The 22,940-nt window shown below is 41.8% G+C and overlaps 1 protein-coding gene across 1 annotated transcript; it reads right to left on the bottom strand.

Moving 5' to 3' along the window:
- Window positions 1–242: 242 nt before the first annotated feature.
- kcnj16a (potassium inwardly rectifying channel subfamily J member 16a) lies at window positions 243–10,994 on the bottom strand. Its single transcript, XM_085415386.1, has 2 exons — window positions 10,898–10,994; window positions 243–3,074 (listed from the first exon to the last, which is right to left on the bottom strand). Exon 2 carries the CDS (start codon window positions 3,062–3,064, stop codon window positions 1,808–1,810), a length of 1,257 nt encoding a protein of 418 aa, XP_085271512.1. The 5' UTR covers window positions 3,065–3,074; window positions 10,898–10,994; the 3' UTR covers window positions 243–1,807.
- Between the last annotated feature and the right edge of the window lie 11,946 nt (window positions 10,995–22,940).

Raw genomic sequence — 22,940 nt, 5'->3', positions numbered from 1 at the left:
ATGCATCTGCATTTTTTTTAACTTAACAAAAAGCAAACAAGTTTCCGTGTGTGTGTGTGTGTGTGTGTGTGTGTGTGTGTGTGTGTGTGTGTGTGTGTGGGAACAAAATGCCAGTCCCCACACGTTTGAAGGCATTTTTGAGGCTCAAAATGTGGTTTTAGTGTCAGGGTTACAGTTGGGTTATGGTTAGGTTTAGGCTAAGGATTAGGGTTAGGCATTCATTTTTGATGGTTAGGGTAAGCGGCTAGGGAAGCATTATGTCAATTAATTAAGATATAAAAATGAGTTTGTTTGTGTGTGTGCAAGACAGAGAGAAAGATGGCTTGACGAGCAGGTTTTATTTAAAATTACTAAACAAAGATTCCTCCACCACAAACATAAAAGAACAGAACATTTTCCCTGTGTGTTATATAAACTTTGACTTACATCATAATATGGGATGTTACTGTAGTCACCTGCATGACTTCAATTTATTTGCCATCAGCAACGCCAAGACTTTAAACTTTACATTAAATATTTGACCTCTTGAGTCAAAGTCATATAGCCTTCCCCTTTAGAGGCTGTTCTTGATTATCTCATCCTGGCTCATAATTACTCATTTTTTAACCTTAAGGACACATACATATGATCACTTTTGCCTCATAAAAATTTCTCAGTGCAAGTTTTACAACTTTGTGTTTTTAACACAGAGTGACACCCGCTAAACCCAATCCAGTCAGCATGGTAATCAGTAATCACAGTTACGTGCTTGTGGTTATTGCAGCCTGGTTGTACCCCAGTGTAGTCGAGCGTGGATGAACTCATCTCCAGTGTTTTTCAGATAAATGTTCTGATCCTGTGAACTCTAGTTTTAAGAACTCCACCTAATAAGCGGTAAAAAATGTTGTACTAAACCGGATGCTCAGGTGCTGTACTATCAGTATTATTTTGACAATAAGCCAAACAAGGGTTTGTGTTTACACTGCATTGTTGTGCCCGTGTTTAGACACAGAAACGGTAAAAGTCATTAGTTCAAAAGTGGAAAATGTACATTTCATTCATGAAATTCCTTTGCTGCTTATACAATTTTGGTCACATGGGGCGATCGTGGCTCAAGAGTTGGGAGTTCGCCTTGTAATCGGAAGGTTGCCGGTTTGAGCCCCGGCTTGGACAGTCTCGGTCGTTGTGTCCTTGGGCAAGACACTTCACCCGTTGCCTACTGGTGGTGGTCAGAGGGCCCGGTGGCGCCAGTGTCCGGAAGCCTCGCCTCTGTCAGTACGCCCCACGGTGGCTGTGGCTACAATGTAGCTGCCAGCACCAGTGTGTGAATGTGTGTGTGAATGGGTGGATGACTGGATATGTAAAGCGCTTTGAGGTCCTTAGGGACTAGTAAAGCGCTATACAAATACAGGCCGTTTACCATCTTCCTGCAAAATATTAAAACAAATAAAATTAAGACGTACCAAGCCACGCTCAATGGGGAAGATGTGAGGTCTTATATTGGGAGGCTTCAACAAAAGTTAGAACAATGACCTCTGTCTGCTGACAGCACTGGGTATTTTAACTGTGTTATCTGCCACAAGGACCGTCCAGCTGCCTGTACATAAAGCAAAGGGTTTATCAAGCTTCTGTGAGGTTAGAACTTCAGAATCTGGATCACCACACCGGCTATCGTCACCTACTTTTGTAAAGTCAAGTGATATTTCCAAAAGCCTGTCTATATTTGAAACTATTTATCAATTTCTCAAGCTGCACAAGCTCAAACTTTGTCCCATCATGAACACCATTGCAGGATTCTTTGATGAAATAGAATTTCACAGCTTTGCTTTCAATTTTCTTCACTTGACTGATTATTTGGCTGAGTCAGAGTTTCTTGATCCTGACTATTGTCTGATTGAGATGGTGCAACACTTGGTATAGGTTGGCTGTCACTCACAAGTTCCACCTTTACCATCGGGGGTTTCAAATATTTATCACGGTGATCCTGAGATGGCGATTGTGAAGGGAGCCGTGGGGAAGAGCTGGGTGAATGTCGAGGTGAGTGTCGTGTGAGCTGCAGTTGCTTCTTCTCTTCGAACTCCTTAGCGCTAACCAGGGGGACGTGTATCTTTTCAGTGCGATGGAACAAGTTGTAATCCACCCTGTAGCTCTTCCTGCCGACTCTGATCATCTCCTGGAACAGCTGACCCCAGAGGATCTCGTTTGGAGTGTAAGAGGTTCGCGTCTGATGCAGAATACCTGTGGAGTCATCTGTGTAGGTAAATGACACAACCAGTTCAAAGTCTGCTCTCTGCAGATCAGCATAAGTCATGGAGTACAGCGGGCTGCCAGGTTCAATCTTGTGATAGATGGTGGTTGGTGTGGCGAGGATGATGTCCTTCTGCTGGATGACCAAGTCTTCATAAGTCACATCAACTCTCCCAGTGGCGTGCATCGTACTGCGGACTATCTGGGCGGTAGCTGTCCCCTCCACCAAGTGGTACCTGCGGAAGTCCCCAACTCTCCAGGAAAGATAAATGTAACCATTACGAAGGTTGATGACAGCACGGTTGCTGAAGCCCACCGTCTGCGCCCTCTTTCTGGCCGAGGCCATTTTGGCAACAGCAATTCCAATGACGAACGTATCAATGAAGCAGCTCATGACGTCTTGTATGGTGACGATGATGATGGCATGCATGCAGTTCTCAGACATTCCTCTGAATCCGTAACCAATGGTGGTCTGAGTTTCGAGCGAGAAGAGGAAAGCGGCTGTGAAGCTGCGGACTTCAAACACGCAGGGTTCAGTGTTGGGATCCTTGATGTCTCCATTAGCGAGAGCGATGACCCAGAAGAGGATTCCAAAAAAGAGCCAGGACAGAATGTAAGAGAGAGCAAAGATCAGAAACATCACCCTCCATCTGATCTCCACCAAGGTGGTAAAGATGTCGGTCACAAACAGCAGCCTCTCCTCAGGAACATGGCGGAACATGATGTTAGAGCTGCCTTCTTTACGTACGTAGCGGTATTTGTTGGGTCGGGGTCCATTTTCGGTCTTCATGGGGATTTCATCAGTGCGGCTCACAGACGTATACTGTCTGTGATGCATCTTCCAGAGGCTGCAGGGAACATATCAAAGATATCATATGCAAAAATGCAAAAACAATGACAAAGACAATAACAGATCATTCTTTGATGTTGCAAGGTGGTTAGTACCATGACTAGAAGGTTCCTGGTTTGAACTTCTGCTCGGTTTAATTGGTGAGTCTAAATATTTTTAGGAGTGGATGTGAAAGTGAATGGTTCCCCATGGACTGCCTGAGATCTATCCCACCTTATGTCCAAAGTCAGCTTGGAGAGTCTTTGTAAGGGATAAGCAGTTAACAAAACGTATGGAACGATGGATATTCTGATATTGTCATTGAATAACCACTTAAGTATTTTTTAAAGGAAAGATCCAACCATAAACCATTGTTTGCATTATGGTTTTAAAATATGAGAACATGTTGCTTTCCCTGCTCTTACCTTACTTTAAACAGTATATTTGAATTTTTTTGGCCTGTTGGGTGGATAACACAGGATATTTGTGCAAATCAACTGTCTTCAGGATGTTTTTCTTTGGATTAATCTTGAAAATAGCAAAAAAATTAAATTAAATGATAATAAAATCATTTGTTTGGGGTTTTTTTTTAAGCTAGAAAGGCTGGATGTGTCATGGTCTGTGGGAGTGCCTGGAGGGGTTTTCCTTCTGTGGCTGCTGAGCCATCCCTTGGGGGCGGAGACTTCAGTGCTTCACCTGAGCCTCATCTGCGAGCAATCAGCGGGAGACCTACTTAAGCTGACTCAACTGGCTCCTCTTCATCAGTTTGTTCTACTCTTCTTGGTGATAAATGACGTTTACCCTTCGTGGTGGTCCTTGTGTGATTTATCTCTTGGAGTAATTTCTGTCTTCCCTTCATTCAGCGGAGTTCCAACCCTGGCTTCACCTTACTTGGACAGTCTCTGTCTCCCAGCCTGCCCTCCGACCTCCACGCTTCAGCTTGAGACCCTCCAGATGCTTTCCACGGACCTATCTCCCCTCCCCTCAGTGATACTAACCCGGTCTGGCACAGTAAGGCAAACAATTCTTCAGTTTCTAACGATCAAGCTCCAGTTTTCTCTTCAGACTATAACTACCTCTCCCTCTGTTACAGAATATTCCCCCGGCTCTCTGACCTCTTCCCCATTCCTGCAACTAGCCTTATTGGGCCTCACTCGTTACTTTAGGTCACTGTTCCAATTAAGTATCACTGTAAAGCACTCCTCGCCTGTGTTTGTCTGCGTTTTCGGGTCCACTTAACTGGACGAACCTTTCAGTTCATGACAGGATGGATAATCGTATCTCCCAGATCTTTAGAATTTACCTCCTAACTAACTTTGAATCAGTTCCTGACAAGAGTGTTAAAATCAACAGCTTTCTATAGTTTGCCACTTTGGACTGAGAGCTGTGCAGTTGGTATTGTAGTTAAATTGACCCAAAACCTGAGTGAAGGTCATTAGAGTAATGCAGGTCATGACAATTGGAGCCAACAGACAGACAAGCAGACGGGCAAGTCTGCAGACTGAACAGCCGCCGTCTGATGTCTGACCTAAATCAGGAGTCCAAAAATTGTGACACAAAAATGCACATTTTTGTTAAGGCTCTAATTACACTTCTGCACATGCACCTGAAATATCCTCATTTATATTCAGCTCCATATCCATGTTCAAACTGCCTCAGGAGAGTAGCAAAGTGCTAGATAAGAGTCGATCCATTTACTATTACCATTCATAAAGACAAACTGAATTAATTTTGACTCTACTGCTTATTAGCTATTGAGTGTTTTTGGTGTCACGATTAATTTCTGACAAGAAGCAGAGATGTGATATACATAAAGCTGTTTAATTATTTAACATCCTCATTTGGAACATCCCAAAGGGCTTTTTACTGTGAGAGTAAAACGCCCGCCCTCTTCCATTTTCCACTTTCTCTCTTTCCAGACTCTGATGCTGGAGGAATCAATTAAGAGTGGAGGTCTCCCTGTATTGAAACATCAGTTGGTAATCTCCAAGGTTATGTCATTTGTGTGGTATTTTATAATTTTGTCTTCATTGTAGATTTGTTCTGAAGGTGTATTTTTAGGCAGCAATATGGGAATGTTTACCATGAATGATCCCACTTTTCCTGCTATTTGTGTTAATATGTTTAATCCTAATGGGGCAGTTGCCTGGAGATACAAAACTCACTGCAACAGTGCTTGCTCGAGCTGCCACTTCTTTTAGCTTCTTACTTAGTTTTTGTTTAATAAGCCATTGCTAAGGTGATGGCATTCATGCACCTTCAGGCAGTAGTGGAATAAATCCATTAAAGGCTCATCTATTACGGTAATCATCATTAGACGATTAAAAGTTCTGAAAATGCATCAAACAGAAGATTTCATGTGAATTGTGCTGTTTTATCTTGTTTTATGCCACAGATTAATGTCTTTTGCACATATTTCCATGCAGAGTTTTGCTGCTGTCCAAAATCAATGGCCCAAGATCCTTTTTTTTTCTGGGTGGAGGTCAAAGTACTGTCAGAGGGCCAATAAAGGAAACACCACTGCATTGAACTGGTCAAAGTTAGCAGGGGAAAAATTAATGTGGAAACTGGAATAGTGTCATGGTGCGATCACGGGCAGAAGAAGGATCAATCACAGCCAAACCACTGAGAGCATCCTCTACGCCCAAAACAAATGGGTTTTGAATCACCGCTATCTGACTGAGTGAACCGGGCTCCAGTCACAGACTCCACTTTCTTTTGGCCACAGTGAACATCCTCACTGCCAGAGCATGGAGCTCGCTCCATGAGGTCATAGAAACAACGTCCTGTTAGCTTCCCATAATCCCTTCCTAAATACCCTGATAATACAAAAAGAGAAAAGTGCAGCTTCCTACTGGAAAGTAACTGACACTGAGTTACTGATTCATTTGTAGGTTATCAATTTGAAATCTAACTTTTAGTTCCCATGTTTTTCAGAACACTAGAAAAGTGAAGGCAGTCATCGAATGTTCATTAAGATGTGTCAAACGATTCATGTATTTGATACTTTTCTTTAGTCGTATAGATTTAAGCTTCCAACAAATACTCAGTTTACATGAAACAAAGTGAAAACCACGTTCGTTACTGAACACTGGTCGTTTCAGACTTAGATACAGTAAGTCAGTCCACCACTTTGGTCCATACCAAGATATGTAAAACAATTTCAATGACTGAATAGCTGGACTGCTAAGATATTTATTCATTTTTTTTAGATATTCGTAGTGTTCAAATGAATAAATCTGACTTTATTTTGGTAATCGTGCTGCTTTTTTCTTTTAGCAGCTCCAAGTCTGTCAAACTTCTCAGTGATTCTCTGCAAGATCTCAGCGTTTTCACTGAAGAATGTCCACTCTCAGGACTAGTAGCATTCATAGGCTTTAGTACATGAGTCCTGACTTTTGCTCTCGAGCTGTATGATACACATTATTAGGTATACATACACTCAACAAAAATATAAACGCAACACCTTTGTTTTTGCTCCCATTCCCCATGGGATGGACGTAGAGACCTAAAATTCATTCCAGATACACAATATAACCATCCCTCCCAAACAGTGGTCACAAATCAGTCCAAATGTGTGGTAGTGGGCACATCTGCTTTATTGAGATAATCCATCCCACCTCACAGGTGTGCCACATCAGGATGCTGATCTGACATGAGTAGTGCACAGGTGTACCTCAGACTGCCCACAACAAAAGGCCACCCTGGAATGTGCAGTTTTTTGCGCTATTGGGGGTCTGGGGACCCAGAACCGGTCAGTATCTGGTGTGACCACCATTTGCCTCATGCAGTGCAACACATCGTCGCATGGAGTCTATCAGATTGTCAATTGTGGCCTGTGGAATGTTGGTCCACTCCACTTCAATGGCTGTGCGAGGTTGTTGGATATTCGTGGGAACTGGTACACGCTGTCGTATACACCGGTCAAGCACATCCCGAACATGCTCAATGGGTGACATGTCCGGTGAGTATGCTGGCCATGCAAGAACTGGGACATTCTCAGCTGCCATCTGCCCTGAACAATGGGAACCATGATTCATCCGTGAAGCGCACACCTCTCCAACGTGCCAGACGCCATCGAATGTGAGCATTTGCCCACACAAGTCTGTTACGGCGACGAGCTGGAGTCAGGTCAAGACCCCGATGAGGACGACGGGCATGCAGTTGAGCGTCCCTGAGACGGTTTCTGACAGTTTGTGCAGAAATTGTTTGGTTGTGCAAACCAATTGTTCCAGCAGCTGTCTGGGTGGCTGGTCTCAGACGATCTTGGAGGTGAACCTGCTGGATGTGGAGGTCCTGGGCTGGTGTGGTTACACGAGGTCTGCGGTTGTGAGGCCGGTTGGATGTGCTGCCATATTCTCTGAAACGCCTGTGGAGACGGCTTATGGTTGAGAAATGAACATTCAATGCACGGGCGACAGATCTGGTTGACATTCCTGCTGTCAGCATGCCAATTGCACGCTCCCTCATTGCTTGTGGCATCTGTGGCATTTTGCTGTGAGACAAAACTGCACATTCCAGGGTGGCCTTTTGTTGTGGGCAGTCTGAGGTACACCTGTGCACTACTCATGATGTCAGATCAGCATCCTGATGTGGCACACCTGTGAGGTGGGATGGATTATCTCAATATAGCAGATGTGCCCACTACCACACATTTGGACTAATTTGTGACCACTGTTTGGGAGGGATGGTTATATTGTGTATCTGGAATGAATTTTAGGTCTCTACGTCCATCCCATGGGGAATGGGAGCAGTAACAAAGGTGTTGCGTTTATATTTTTGTTCAGTGTATATAAGTTGCAGGGTGCTGCAGTGGTTATCACTGCTACATCACACCAAAAAAGATTCTGGGTTTGAATTCAGTGGCCATCGTGCTCCTTTCTGTGTGGACATTTTGGGTGCAGCACCATATGCTACTAAAGCTACAGTAACTAACTGCCAACTGATTGTGGAGTACACATTCTTTCTGTAGTGAGCATCAGTTGTTGGGATTCAAGATCCTTTATTTGTCACATGCATAGTTATACGAGTACAACACGCAGTGACATGTATCCTGACACGCTCCTCGACTGTGCAAAAAGCGAGAGAACATTATATACATTTAGTGACTCTATACAGGGGGACATTATGTGCAGTAAGTAGCATTATACGCACTGGGCGCGTCACTGACCGGTCTCTAGGCATGCTTCACCAGGATTTAGCAATAAGTGACTGCCAGCAACAACTCGCTAACTGTTTGGGAAATACCGCTTTGTCTCTTGTGGCCCGTGATTGGCAGTCAATCGCCCACCACTCTCAAGGTCTGTGTGACATGACCTTAGATTAACTGATTGGCTGTAACTGGCTGAAAGTATGATTGAGAGTATGAATGAGTGTCTTTGTGTTAATTCTGTGATAGACTGGTGACCTGTCTAGGGTGTACCCCACCAAATCCCTGCATTGGTTATGCAATTTAAAAAAATAATGGACATTTATGGTGCATATTAATCCTGGCATAAGAAAGATAACGTGTGTATGTTAGTTATGCTGCAATAGGCCTGCTGAGCATTTCCTGTTCACTCACATATTTTTATTCCCCTTTGCATTTAATCATCAGTTATTCTCAATATCTGGCTCTCTCTCTCCCTCCCCTCAGCCCATCCTCTTGAAAGGGAGTTTTTCCTTCCCACTGTCGCAAAACTGTTTCATACAATCACCCGATTGTTGCGGTTTTCCCTGTATTATTGTACAATCTTTATCTTATAATAAAAAATGCTTTACGGTGACTGTTGCTCTGATTTGGTGCTGTGTAAATAAAGGTGATTTGAATGTAAAATTTCAAATAAAAAAAAATACAAATTAAAATGAACATGGTAAACATCTTGTTGGCCACGTACACAAATTGGGAAAATGCACATTAGATTTAGGTAATGTACATCTTCACATGTTTTGCAGCTACTGTTAAGAAATATTTTTTCTTCTCCTTCAGTCTAGACACCAGGACACGATGAAAACGAATCTAACAACGAATATTAAATGGAGTCATTAAAACTGCTCTTTAAGAGTAACACAAGCAGACAAGTTAAATTAAGATACTTTCATCTTGTTTCATGTGGTCAGCTAATAAATATAATTACTGCATTATTAATTTGACATTTCTTAAGGTGATGTAAGTGTTGTCAGAGTGAATTTGATCATAACAGGAAGTGGAATGTCAGGCTATGAAAAGACCTTTTAATCAGGGCCCAATGTGTTTTTAAATGTTTCAAGATACTAAGAAAAACAAAACCTGTTGCAGTCATGCGATGAATATACTGTACTGTAATCTGAGATTGCTTTGTTTCTCTAGGAAATGATAGACAGTCGTCGGAATATTCTTAGCAACGACTACAGCGGCATTCAGACAGGCCTCGCAGGTCCCTGTGAGATGTTGACTCATGAGGTTGGGCTGTTTTCACCACAACCACTTTGCTTAATTCTGTGTTCTGTGTACAAAACACAGCATCACACAGAACAACCAAAACACATCCTGACCTTTGGCATGACGTTTCCACTGCACTCAGAGTTGTGATACTTTATATTCCTGAGGTTTATGTCATTATCTTTGCAAACATTTTTGATAGCATCCTTTTGTGTTCTAAATTTAGCCTAAATGTCTAAGAATCAAAGGATGAACTCTGGGAACAACTTGGGCAATTGGCTTGTTTCCTCTCTTGCTCGGGGCACTTACAACTCCATTACATGCTCACTTACTGCAAATGACACTGTGCCACCCATTTGCGGTTCACTGAAACAGAACCGTGTATACGGGTGGCTAGCTCAACTCTACCCCGGAGCTTTCTGCCACCTCTAATGACCTTCAAAGCCTCCAATCTTTTGGGAATATTTCCAGCTCCCTTTAGACTTGCATTCAGTTGTCATTGAGCCTTGCTGCAGGAGGTTTAGTGCCTGAAGTTTTTAAATGCACAATAAAGGATGTTGGTCATTTTTAAGCAGCCCACTCCTGAAGGTTAATGGTTTATTCACGCTTCAAATACCACATAAACGAAACAAGTGTTTGGATTTGTGTTTGCTTCATCAGAGACAGTTCTTCATATTTCAGTATATTTCTACTAATTTTAGTTTCTACCATCCTATTACAGTGTCATTGTTCAGGACTTCTTTTTTTTAATTGTAGACCTGGGTAATTTAATTTAAATGTGTTGTGTGACTTTTAAATTTTGCTACAACTGCACGATCTTTCTCCATAACCAGCATGACCTTTGCAGTCTGCATTCTTGCTTGTTTGAATGTTCAATAGACACATATTTATAAAACAGTCAGTGCTGCTGTGATGAGCCGTGCCACCTCTTACATTCACCTCATCTCTTTACTTTTGAAATTAATTTCCTGCATCGCTTAAAACACATGTGATGTTTAAAGTAACCCTCCAGGCAAAATCAGATTTCGTTGTGAAACACGAGTACAAGCATTACTTATCACCTTGACCACATCTCGTCATGTACTTTGTTTTTTTTAAACAGCCAGGCGTCGTGTTCCTGCTCGTACTACTGAAGCTCAGATTACCAATTGTTCTGCGTACTTCTTGCAGTAGAAGTTATTCATCTAATTATAAGAGCCTCAGGCAACCAATAGGTAACACCAGTGCTTATATAGTATACAGTAGGGAATTAGCTAAATGGGCAAAGACGTTTTACCATTTTTATCTAGTAGAATAAAATTATTTCTTTTATTCTTTGAAGTCTCTAAATCCATATTTAATGTCAGTTCCATCAGGCCTGCAGATCAGTTTGACACTCTGACACTGACATTTCTGATTAGCAAAACAGTAAAAATATAAAGACTTGACAGATCAGTTCTTACCTTTCTGTAAAGTTAAATGCTGATCAGAGTGCAGGACTGTCTGTACCTGGGTTGAGAGGTTCTCCGAGCAGCCACCTGCTGGAATGAACCAGCCCACTCGCCACTGTAAAAAACAAAGATTAACACCTCCCTTTAGCATCTTGTGATGTCACACAGGCAGGTGAGCATTTGTAATTTTGAAGGTGTGTCTATGCAGAGTAAGGAGGGCAGGAGTGCGTACATGTAGATACAACTTGGGCTTCGCACATGTTTCTGTTTTGCATGTCCAGATCAGTTAATACAATGCATACAGCTGAGTGCAAAAGTCTTGAGCCACACCTTATTCCTTTTGTTCCATTCTGTCGAGATGATCCCACACTGCTTTAATAACACTAAAGTGTTTCAGTTATTGGCATATTAAAAGAATAAGTCTCTGATAATCAGATGCTTTCCAGATGATATTGCATGGTGGATCACAAAATCACAGTACTTTTCTGCTCATTGTTCCGTTAGTTTTTGACGACGTCTCCAACACCACTGACTGAAATGCAGCCCATGACAGAGCCTCCACTGTGTTTCACAAATGCTGTTGGACCTCTCTCCTCCATACATGTTGATGATGACTTGAAACAGAAATTAAAAATTTGGATTCATCGCTCCATCAGACCTGTTGAATCAGTTTAGAGAGCATTTCTGACGAGGCTTTAGTGAACATTAGATGGATCAATTTAAGGGTCAGATATTCAGGTCTCTCAGGTTTTTGAAGAACCTGATTTTTTGGTATTGTTCATCTGCTGTAGATGGTACTTTCTACATAACTAAACATTAACATTTTATATCTGTCTAAAGACAATATTTTTTAGTTTCACACACTCACACACACAATTTAGAAAAATTTGTAAAAACAAACAAAAAAATACAGGTAAGATTAGTGCTTGAGTAACCTTGATATGCATCTGCAAGCTGCTTTGCAACCCAAGTGCACTCTGTGTCTGACTTAATCAAAGTCATATCTGTTCTCATCGATGCCTGCTCCGTTCTGGAGGTTTATACTATAGCCGTGCTGTTAGATACATCATAAATAAATGCAACACATCAGTGTTCTTTTGACTATATGTAAATACATTTCTGTTATGCATCCTGAAATGGTTTTGGTTACAAATTTCATCAGACTGATTCAGCAAGCGTGAACGGAGAAAATGCAGAACAGTAAAAACGTAGCCGCTAACCCATAACCGATGTGTTATGGGATTAGCTGTGAATTATAGGACTTGAACAGGAGGCTCAAAAAACAGTGAATAATAACAAGGCCGGAGCGGTCACACTGAGAATGTTACAGGTAAGAGTGTGAAGGAGCACATGCATGAACATCTGCTGGTAACAACACCAGCAGAAACGGTAATAATTCTAAAAATGTTGCAACAGCCAGCAGAATGTTAACTTAAATGTTTCCAAGGACGAGCTTTATTGGAGGCTTGGTTGCCATGTCACTTTCTTCACGTCATCTTTACAATCTCAAAAAGCTCTCAGCCTTTTGATTTCACCGCTCGTCATACATTTATGTCGTTATTATGCTTCAGGTGGAGTCTCTGTCTGAGTGATGGCGTGGGACCTCTACCTGTGAGGTTTGATGTTTCCTCGCAACTTTCCTTAGTTGACGAGGAATCGGTTTATTTGGTGTCAGCCTGTGAATCAGTCCTTCTCTTCGGCCTTTGGCTGTGCACGAAAAAGAAAACAACGTTTAGCTCATCCGCCTGCATTCACAACAACGAGTTAACAACTGGTGAACTCAGTGCTTTCTTGTACCTCTCTTTTTGAAAGGTCTAGTGTAAATTCCCTTATTCCCAGCGCTCAACTCAAACATCTAATCTCTTACTTAATAACTGCTCTGCTATTTCAGTCTTCTTCCAGGACCTAAAGCATGACTCAGGTTTCAAACAGGGAATTCTTTTGCCTGCAAGCCTGTGTGTGGTGGTGGAGAAAGCATTCATAAATCTTACTTTGATTGTACATGCAATCCTTTTCATATAGCTACAAACAAATCTGGGACTATGGAAATTAGAGCCTGCTGTTAGGTCAATAACCCCCTTAAGTGTTTATAGTATGAATAGTGGCAAGTAGATGCCACAAATGGCTGAAAGACTGACTTGTGCCTTTAAGTATACCTGTCATTACAGCTAGCCTCGTGTTCTGTGCAGACGGTGGATGCTCATATTAAATGTTTTAAATAGTGAGGTCAGCGCATGGGTACGTAATCCCTATGAGCCAAAAGCTCAGGCTTCGCACTGCTCCAAACAAAAGGTAGACGTAGCCAAAGCGTTCCTACTCACTGGTTCCTGGACTTCATTTTGAAGCTTTGCTGGTGCCATGTTGTTTTCATTTGGAGTCACAAGTGACCATATTTGGACAAGAGCGCTTTGAGGGCCCCGAAAAGCGCTATATAAATGCAATCCATTATTATTAAGAGAGTGGGGTGCCATGTTCTGAACTAACTGCCTGGCTAGATGCATCTATTAGAGTCACACGTCATGCACGGACACAGATACCTGCTCATTAGTCTTAAGAAACAGATTGGAAAAATAGAAGAAGTGGAAACTTTCTGTACTGCACAGCAGCAAACACAATCATGAGGTCCAGTTCTGGGAATTGGTGGAAGTGAGGCCCACCTGAGAGCCATCAGCTACCTTATGTTAGCACACCTGTCACCACACCCCTAACTTTAAGTCACTGTCCAAACAGCTGAGCTCCAACATTCATCCATCACACAGCCGAATAGGTTTTTCTACTCTTGGCTCTGTATGATGTCAGCGAGGGCAGATATTTACCTGCTAATAAGATATATGAGGATTACTTTGAATTGTGAATCATGCAAAGCTGCTCTAGTATTGAAAAATAGGGAGCTGGAAATAAGCTCTAAGTATGAAGTACCCTTCGTGTAGTTAAAAAAAAATTAGTTAAAAGATGTTATAGCAGCCTTTAGTCTCAGTGTAGGGGAAACTCACTGATTTTCATATTTTTTAACCATTCAGAAAAAGATCAAATCTCCTTTATCAGACCTCTCTCACTCTGACGCACAAACGCTTCGTCAGCCGACCCATCTGTGAATACTCCTTCATTTCTGCGTCGACTGAATCAAAACACAATGATGCATGTGAGGAAAGCTTGTTGTTGGCTTCCCCCTGCAGAGACAAGACTTATCAACAGTTTTTTTGTGTGTTTTTCAAACGGCGTGATAAAACAAATCTTTTAAAAATATTTTACCCAGAAAACTGAGTTTTACCCTGTAAAAGAATGATCTTTTCCTTACTGTACCAAAACAACAGTAAAAAGTGAATGAAAGAAAATCTCCACACAAAAAGCCGGTTAGTTTGTGCCACGTCTTCTGCATCCTGTGGAAGAGGAACATGTGCTTGTATAGGTCGTTTATCATGGTAGAAAACATCATTTTGCTGGACTTTGTGGTTCATTTTGGTTGTGAACTTAACCCTCCACTGTTTTGCTGGGACAGCACTATATGTTCACTGGCTTCTGCTGCAGGAAAACACATTAATGCCAGTTATTTGACACCTGAGCAAAATCTGCAGACTCAGAAGGCAAAGTACATGAAATGACTCAGTGCTTTTATTTTTCTAGTTGGGGCACAGTGGGGGGTCCTCACATTAAATTCCTCTGGGTGTCTAAGAGTATGTCTGCCAGTTTTTCTGCTTATGAACCTGACTGCATTTTTTGAAAGTGAACACATTTTAGTGTGTGTGTGTGTGTGTTCCCTTGTGTCTGCGTGCATGCTAATGTTACGTGTGCATGAAGTTGGTGGGTTAACAGGGGTCTCAGCAAAACGCAGACCCATAACAAATCACCTCATTTCCAGGAAAAAGAAATAATTTGTTCCCAATAAAAATGATCCACAAAAATACATGAGAACAGTGTGCACGGGGCTCTGATCAAATGTCCGCTTGCAAAGCCAAGGCACAAAATTAAAGAGGCCAGAAAGATTTCAGGGTGTGAAATGCAGACACTGGCTGCTTTCTGAGCAGAGATGCTTCCAAAGAAGTGCTAGAAAAAAGGAAGAGATTTTCAAATGATAAAAGATCAGCCAAAATCTTTTCTTGTAGCAGCTTTAAACAGACAGACTGCATCAGAGAAAAGGTGAAAAGGGGTAGACATCATTTTCTGAATAATTTAATGTTTATTTTAAGTGAGGCTTCAGTTTTATGCTGATTTATTTATCTTGATCTTGAATTTCCCATTTAGACTAAAACATGTGCTTCTGAAACGTGCCGACTAGCAAAATCTACATTTATTATGTGATATGCATTTAAACTGTGCATCGAGAGGAAAAGCTGTTTGCTTTCTCCTCATTTTTTGGACTTTCTTTTTGCCTTTTATGGGATGTGCCTCTGGGTGTCCACTCAGGAAGTCCTGATGGTAAATCTGGCTGTGGCCCCAATCCCACATTTGTTTCCTCTGTGTGCATGTCTGTGTTTGCGTGTGTGTATCTCTTGAGCATCTGTGCAGCGTGTGTGTGTGTGAAAGATTGCATGCATGTAGTGTGTATACCGGCATTTGTGAGGCTGTGTAGTTGGCATGAAATGATTCAGAGTGTATCTTCTTCTAAAAGGGAGAATAAGCAAACAAACAGTGTTGCAGTAGGAAGCTGTTTAACAGCTGCTGAGGTTTGGTTCACTGCAGTTCAGTGATAATGACTGTTAGAGCAGGAGCCGCCGCGCTGGACATCCTGCTCCGATTTCACCTTGATTACACGTGCTTGTCGTTCATGTTCGCTACATGACTTCAGCGGAGAACGCAATCTCTCTCCTTTTCTCAGGTGGAGAATTTATTCAACTTGTACAGAAGCGCAGACCATAAATAAACATTGGCAAAATCAAGTATTTAACTCTTTAAAGCAATATGAAAACCTGAAAAATCTCAAAAGTTTTTTCAGTAATGGTCCATGCTCAAAGGCTTACGATAAGCCACCACCCACCACCATGGATTTATCACAGAACTGAAAACAAGATTTTTAAAAACTGACTCATCTGGGGGAAAGCTGCTTAGTGATAAAAGCACCAGAGAAAGTTTTCCAAGCCTCCACCACGGGGTACCCGAGCGTGCCGACATTAAAGGTGCAACCGATGATCAGGGGAACCAAACCGAACTGAAGACATTAGCTTTCTGCACCTTAAGGTTGACTACATAGGTGGTCAACACGAGCGGTGAAGGTGAACATCAGAAAAGGTTTTCACATTTTTCCAGAGGAAGCGCATTTACATCTGGAACGGCTGAGGATGGTATTCCCTCCTTTATTGGCAGCTGGGGCTTTGGATAAGCTGGTGGCATTGGCTCAAGTTGGAAAAAAGACTTAAAACTTCCTGCTGACGTTTTAACCAGTAGACATCGAACAGCTTTTTATTTAATTTTCCTAATTATTTATTTTTAAAAATAGTCAAAATCTTCATGAGTCCATGAATTCAAGTTTTTGGTTTTTCTTTTTGTTTTCTCTTGTTGCTCTTTCAGTGACCATTGCTTTGCTATGTGATCTTATAATTGTTTGCAGATTAAGGAATTACTCAGTTTTCCTTGGTAACGGAGCAAAAATGAAATGAACACCAGACAGCTTGAGGAGTTCCTCCACTACAACATTAATTCCCTAAGCTGAATCAATGTAATATTTATAAGGTATATAAACAAGATTTTACTGATGCAGTTCCTCACACGTTACTCATTTAGAAAAAAAATATGCGCGGGGTGTGAAGTTTTTTCGGCTTCTAAAGTCAGGCGTGCAAAGGAAACGTTGGTGAGTCACTGCAGCGTCACTTTAAGCTGCAGTCAGTTTTGCTTGAAGACAAACGCCGATTAAGACACGCTGCTTTGCTTAGCCTTGCTCTGAGGGCAGCTCTGAAGCAGTTGCTGTGTTCGTGTGTGACCGGGCCTTCTTTGGATTACAGAAGATTTTCTTTAGCCCGACAGACCCGACATTCCCAGCGAGCTGAGGAGGAAAAGACGGGGGTGTCGTGCTGGGAAGGAGCGCCGTCGGTTGGTCCTGGCTCAGCTTCGGCGCCTAACAAGCTCATCACTGGACCCACTTCAGTTTGCCTACCAGCCTGGCATTGGAGCGGATGATGCCGTCATTCACCTCCTACATCGTTCCCTCGCTCACCTGGAGACCGCTGGAAGCACTGTGAGAATCATGTTCTTTGATTTCTCCAGTGCCTTCAACACTATTCTTCCCTCGGTTCTGAAGGACAAGCTGGAGAACTCTGGAGTGGACCATCACCTCACTACCTGGATTTTGGACTACCTCACCGACCGACCACAGTATGTGAGGACTCAGGGCTGTGTGTCGGACAGGGTCGTCTGCAGTACGGGGGCCCCACAGGGAACGGTTCTGGCTCCGTTCCTCTTCACCATCTACACTGCAGACTTCTCCCACAATTCCACCCAGTGCTTCCTGCAGAAGTTCTCTGATGACTCTGCAATAGTCGGCCTCATCACTGATGGGGACGACAAGGAGTACAGAGGACTGACTCAAGACTTTGTGGACTGGTGCCAGCTGAACTACCTCCAGATCAACGCCAGTAAAACCAAGGAACTGGTGGTAGACTTCCGCAGGCACAAGCATTCTCCACTGCAACCACTGAACATCCAAGGTATGGACATTGAGGCTGTGGACAGCTACAGGTACCTTGGTGTTCATCTGAACAACAGACTGGACTGGACTCATAACTCAGACGCCCTCTACAGGAAAGGGCAGAGCAGGCTGTACCTGCTGCGGAGACTCAGGTCGTTTGGAGTGGAGGGCCCACTCCTGAAGACCTTCTATGACTCTGTGGTGGCTTCTGCTATCTTTTATGGCGTGGTCTGCTGGGGCGGCAGCATCTCTGCTGGGGACAGGAAGAGACTGAACAGGGTGATCCGAAGGGCCAGCTCTGTTCTAGGATGCCCTCTGGACCCAGTGGAGGTGGTGAGTGACAGGAGAACGGCGGCTAAGCTGTCATCCCTGTTGGACAACATCTCCCACCCCATGCAGCAGACTGTGACAGCACTGAGCAGCTCCTTCAGTGGGAGACTGCGGCACCCACGGTGTGGGACGGAGAGATTTCGCAGGTCTTTCCTCCCCACTGCTGTCAGACTCCACAACAAAGACTTTAACTGAACAAACACACACATCCACACATGTGCAATAACACTAAGTGCAATAATCTTTTCTGGCATCGTTGTATTTTTACTCAGTTGTATATAGCATTCGTATTCTATTTTTATCTTATTGTATATTTTTATTCTATTTTATTCTACTGTATATAGTATATTATTTTATTCTATTCTGTACAGCTGTGTACTGTATTTATTCTTATTGTATTCTAATTTTTGCCTCATAACTTTTGCACTGTCCACTTCCTGCTGTGACAAAACAAATTTCCCACGTGTGGGACTAATAAAGGTTATCTTATCTTATCTTATCTTATCTTATTACTCAACTGTATAGAAAACAGCTGAAATTTCAAAATGTTTCTGCATTTAGATAGTTACACACAGACACATGCTCATATACCGACCAAAGAAAAAGAAAGAAAGAAAAAGCGCTAAATCGTCAGGAGGGAATTTTGGGCTGAGTACACTGGCCGGGGATCCGTGAGGTTCCAGTAATTTCACTGTGTCTCCTGTTTCATTCAGAAGCAACTGTTATGTGCTGCATGTGTGAGTTTCATAAGCATTCTTATGTCATGGCTCATGAGGCTGTGATGTGACGCTAATCTAGCCCAGCACCACCAGGGGAAACAGCTACTTTATACTGGCTCTCAACCACAGCGGACCATTTGGCGAACTTTGTAGGTTTCCATCTTCACTATTGATTCTTCTCTCACTGTTCTCTTTCTCGTCTCTTTCATTTTAATATTTGTCTTAACGATATTAAACAAATGAAGAAATCATTTTGTTGTTATCACAGCCAATTGTGACCCCATTTGGGACTTTGTTACACCCAAATGCAAGCGGGCCTAATCTGTGCTGAAAGCAGGGCCCTGATTTGAACACTTTGTACACCTGTATCAGGGCTGACTTTCAGAGTTATTTCAGTCACAAAAGAAAACTGCCAGCTTTTATCCAAGAAGCTGATGAGCCATAGATTTTCAGTAGCCTCAATCAAAATGTTAATTTGTTCAAAGTTAGCTTCACTTAACCTCCCCAGTGATTAAAAATGCATCACAAATACACAACAAGCGTGAACCAAAGACAGCATGACTGCAGTAATAATGCTGCACACAGTGCAATGGGCCACCTGTACCTGAACATCAATCGTTCCTCAGCATCTTTACCTTCTGACGAGCCACTGTGTGGTGGGTGTTTTTTTCTGTTTTATTAACAGCACAGAACCCAATTTTTAAATCACAGCACGTCACTTTAAAAGCAATCATTATTATTAGCTTTCTTTTATTTCCTGGACTGGGATTTTTAGCCCTGTGACATTTAGCTCTGTTGTGTCGTGCGGTGGTTTATACATTTGCCTTACAAGTAAAAGATCACTGGTTTGGTTCAAGGTGGAAATATAACTCCCTTTGGGGAAGTGTCAGAAAGGGAGTCTGGTGTGAAACATCTGCCTTATCAGTCAATGGTTGCTTGCTGCCCATCTAATGTATAAATACAAATTGTTTGTAATATGTTGGCAATCTGATGTAGTCTTAGCACAACACATCAGCGATGCGTCTCTTTGCAATAGAGACGTGACTCTTGACTCAACTTAACTCATCTGGTTGTGTTCCTGAATAAAAGTAATATTGCCAAAAGCCTATGTCGCTTTGCAGTTGGATTTCCAACCTGAAGCAACTATGTCACAATTTGTGGAGGAATTTTTTAAATTTCTTTTTCAAATCTCTAAATTTTTCCTTCTGGACTTCTAGGCGTGAACTTCTGTTTGCGTATGTACATGACAACAGACAAGTTATTTGTCACAGTTAATTGCAGTGTTATCACAAATTGCATGTAATCGCCAACTTGACCCCATTCACTCACAGACTGATAACAGACCGATTCCATTTCATTGCATTTCAATTTGATGCATCAAAGTCACTTTGAAGACAGGAGGTGATAGCCTCTAGTTAACCATTAGTTTACTTACTACTATTAAAAGCTTCGTTTAGCACTCATATACCTGTATACTATATTAAACTGTCTGCTGACCCTGTCTCTTTCATTAACTCTTTAAAATCCAACAATTCTGTTTAAATCTTAAAAGCTTCAGTAAGCTTCAGGTATCAACTGACAACTTAAGACTTACTGACTGTGCCATTTGCCCTCCAGCTTTGTGGACATGAAGCACTTCCTGTATAAAGGCTAATTTACACCATTGAGCTATGATCTCAAACACTAACATAGATGGGGCTCTGTCTGTGTAGCTGGATTCAAGAATTACGTGCTTAAAGTTACATTTTAAAAACATGTCTTGTGCCAGTACAGATTGTGGCATCATCAGGTTGATTGGCTGGTTGCGGTCAATAGACTTACATTAGTTTATGTTAGTGGACTAATGACATAACCAATAACTCAGGGAGAACAAGGTGACTTAAACTAAAAATAAGTTTAAGGGGGACCTTTTATTATTCTGGCTGTAACAATGAGGTTTATGTTAAAACTGAGGATATACTGTCCACTTTTTTAGGGGGCAGACTTTGTCGTACGTTACAAAAAGAAATGTGTTTCAGAAATTTTGTTCTGTTGACATTTAAATGAGAAAAAATTTCAAATTTCTTTGGCAAAACTGTTGTGTTGCTTTTGATGTTAGGGGAGAAACCCAACCTCCTAGAGCTAACGTGGACAAACATACAAGTTCAACACATACAGGAAGAGCCATCTAGCTAGTGCCAAGAACTGTTTGCCTGCATGCAGCCAAAGCAAAGGCAGTCGTGACTGGTCAACATTTCTTTGACCACAAATGGAAACCAGAAAGCTTCCAGTAACAAAATCAGATCCCCTTTCCTAAAGACTTTGCATGTCCATGTGCTGATGTGAGTTTATAGAGTTTGAAAACCAAAATCAGCATTTTTAAATCAACTTTTTTGTTAACCTGTGTAGATATAATGCTACCTTACATATTTTTTCCCACAAAGCGGAGACTGCTTTTCACTGAGCCTATTCTAGAAATGTTTCTGCGCTTAATATTGCATAACAACTGGCGCTGGTGCAAATAACCTGGCAACTGCACACCACAAAAGTGCTGGGCCCAAAGTTGGAACCACTGTCATCTGTGGTTTTGGGAGGTGCTATCCCATGAAATTCACCAAAGATTCATGGATACTGTCTGCAGATTCAGTCCATCGTGTTTTCTTCCCATATCTGTGGTCCTAATTTTATCTACGTAACATTAAACAGTGTTTGGTTCTTGAACCTGTGGAAATAAACCTGTATGCAGAAGAGATAAAGATCTATCAACAGCATCTTTGTAAATCTGAAATAATCGATGCTCAAAATGAGATACCGACACGACTGCATGAAGCAAATTAAGTAAATGCCACTTTTCAACTTTTACAACTTTCAGTTGAACGCAATCCCTTTAGGATCACCACTTTTTCACATGTATCACCACAAATTATTACTTTCCTGCACCAAAAACTAAATGGAAGAGTGGAACAGCATGGTTTATGGTGCCCACTGGATCCACAGCAATCCAGGCTTAAACACTGTGATCCCCATTTCTGTCCATTTCATCACAGAATATGTAGACGTTAATCAAACAGGCTCAATTCACACGATGTTAAAAGATTACAATCTCTATAAGCCTATGGGGGTTTTAATCACAGATTAAATACTTTATAAAACTTTGTTTTATGGTGCCATGTTTAGAGTTTGGATCTATAAAATTAAGGTGTCTGAAACAGACAAAAAACACTTGCCTTAATCTATTTGTTTACTGGCCATTATACAAGCTGTGTAAACAGCCTCTTAGGTACCTCAATAAAAGCATGTCTGTGTTCACCCAGCTAGTATGCTAATGTCTGAAGGGGCCTTGTTTGGAGCTACCACTGTACCTTCCTGTCTTCATTGCTAACTTGGTTTTGTTTCTTTTGTAACATATCCGTTCCCTTTCTTGCACAACTATGTCATTACTTTTCAAGTTCAAGAAATCTGATCGTTGATTTAACATCCAGTCTTTAACTTGCCAAACTCTCTTTTTTCTGTAACGGACAAAATGATTAAACCTCTCAGAATCTCTTGGAAATATCTTTGTTGAAACAATCTCATTCCAACTGCACTAAAAATATCATCGACTTCAAGAGTTGTCTTGTGGTCTTGGGCTCACAAGTTGGGTTTGAATATCAGGTCCAAAGTTTCCAATCAGATTGACAGCATTCTGCGGGGCGATTGTTCAGATCTTAGCATGAGGTCGAAATTCAATGATATGACTACAGCTTGCTTATTTAGCCTAATTCAACCACAATCTCCATCAAGAAAGTCTTGGCTCTGTTTTTCTTCAACCTCTGTTCTGCGGTAAAAATAGCCTTTAACACAGGCGAAGAGTTCAGAGTCAGGAAAACAACCTTGTTTAGAACATTTAATGAGAATTGAAGCTCACTGACAAACTTATGCTCGCAAATCAACACAGACCACAAATGCACATCCTTATTGCTTTGTGCTAAAGTCACTTACTTTTTTGATGCACTCAAGTCCAGAAGAAGAGCGACCACTGAGGCTTATATGAGGCGTTCCGATCTTGGTTTTCCCCCCAGATGTTTTTCCTCATATTTTACTATTTAACTAGCTCTAAAAAAAAAAAAAGACATTGCAGCAGAAATGCTCCTCACAAAGGTTGTGTTGGTGTCTGTGCTCTAGACTCTCATTGTACATTAAACCCCTTCCTGGAATGTCTTACCTGATGGCACGTGGAGGACAAAGTCCCATCTGAGTGTTTTGCAATCTGTAAGCTGGAGCAAGTTTGCGAGAGGTACTCGGGGCTGAAAACCTTCCCAAAATTTGAAAATAAACTTCAGAAAATATTTGTTTTACTACAGTGATTTAGTAGAAGTATTTGTCTCCAAGGGTTCACTTGGTTCTGAGAGAGCAATATGAGAAATTG

This window comes from Rhamphochromis longiceps, linkage group LG8, assembly GCF_057381845.1.
Source record: "Rhamphochromis longiceps isolate RC_006_pf linkage group LG8, R_longiceps_female_GT1.1, whole genome shotgun sequence".
Classification (NCBI taxonomy): Eukaryota; Metazoa; Chordata; class Actinopteri; order Cichliformes; family Cichlidae; genus Rhamphochromis; species Rhamphochromis longiceps.
The sequence above is the reverse complement of the archived record's forward strand: the minus strand, read 5'-3'. Positions and strand labels throughout refer to the sequence as shown.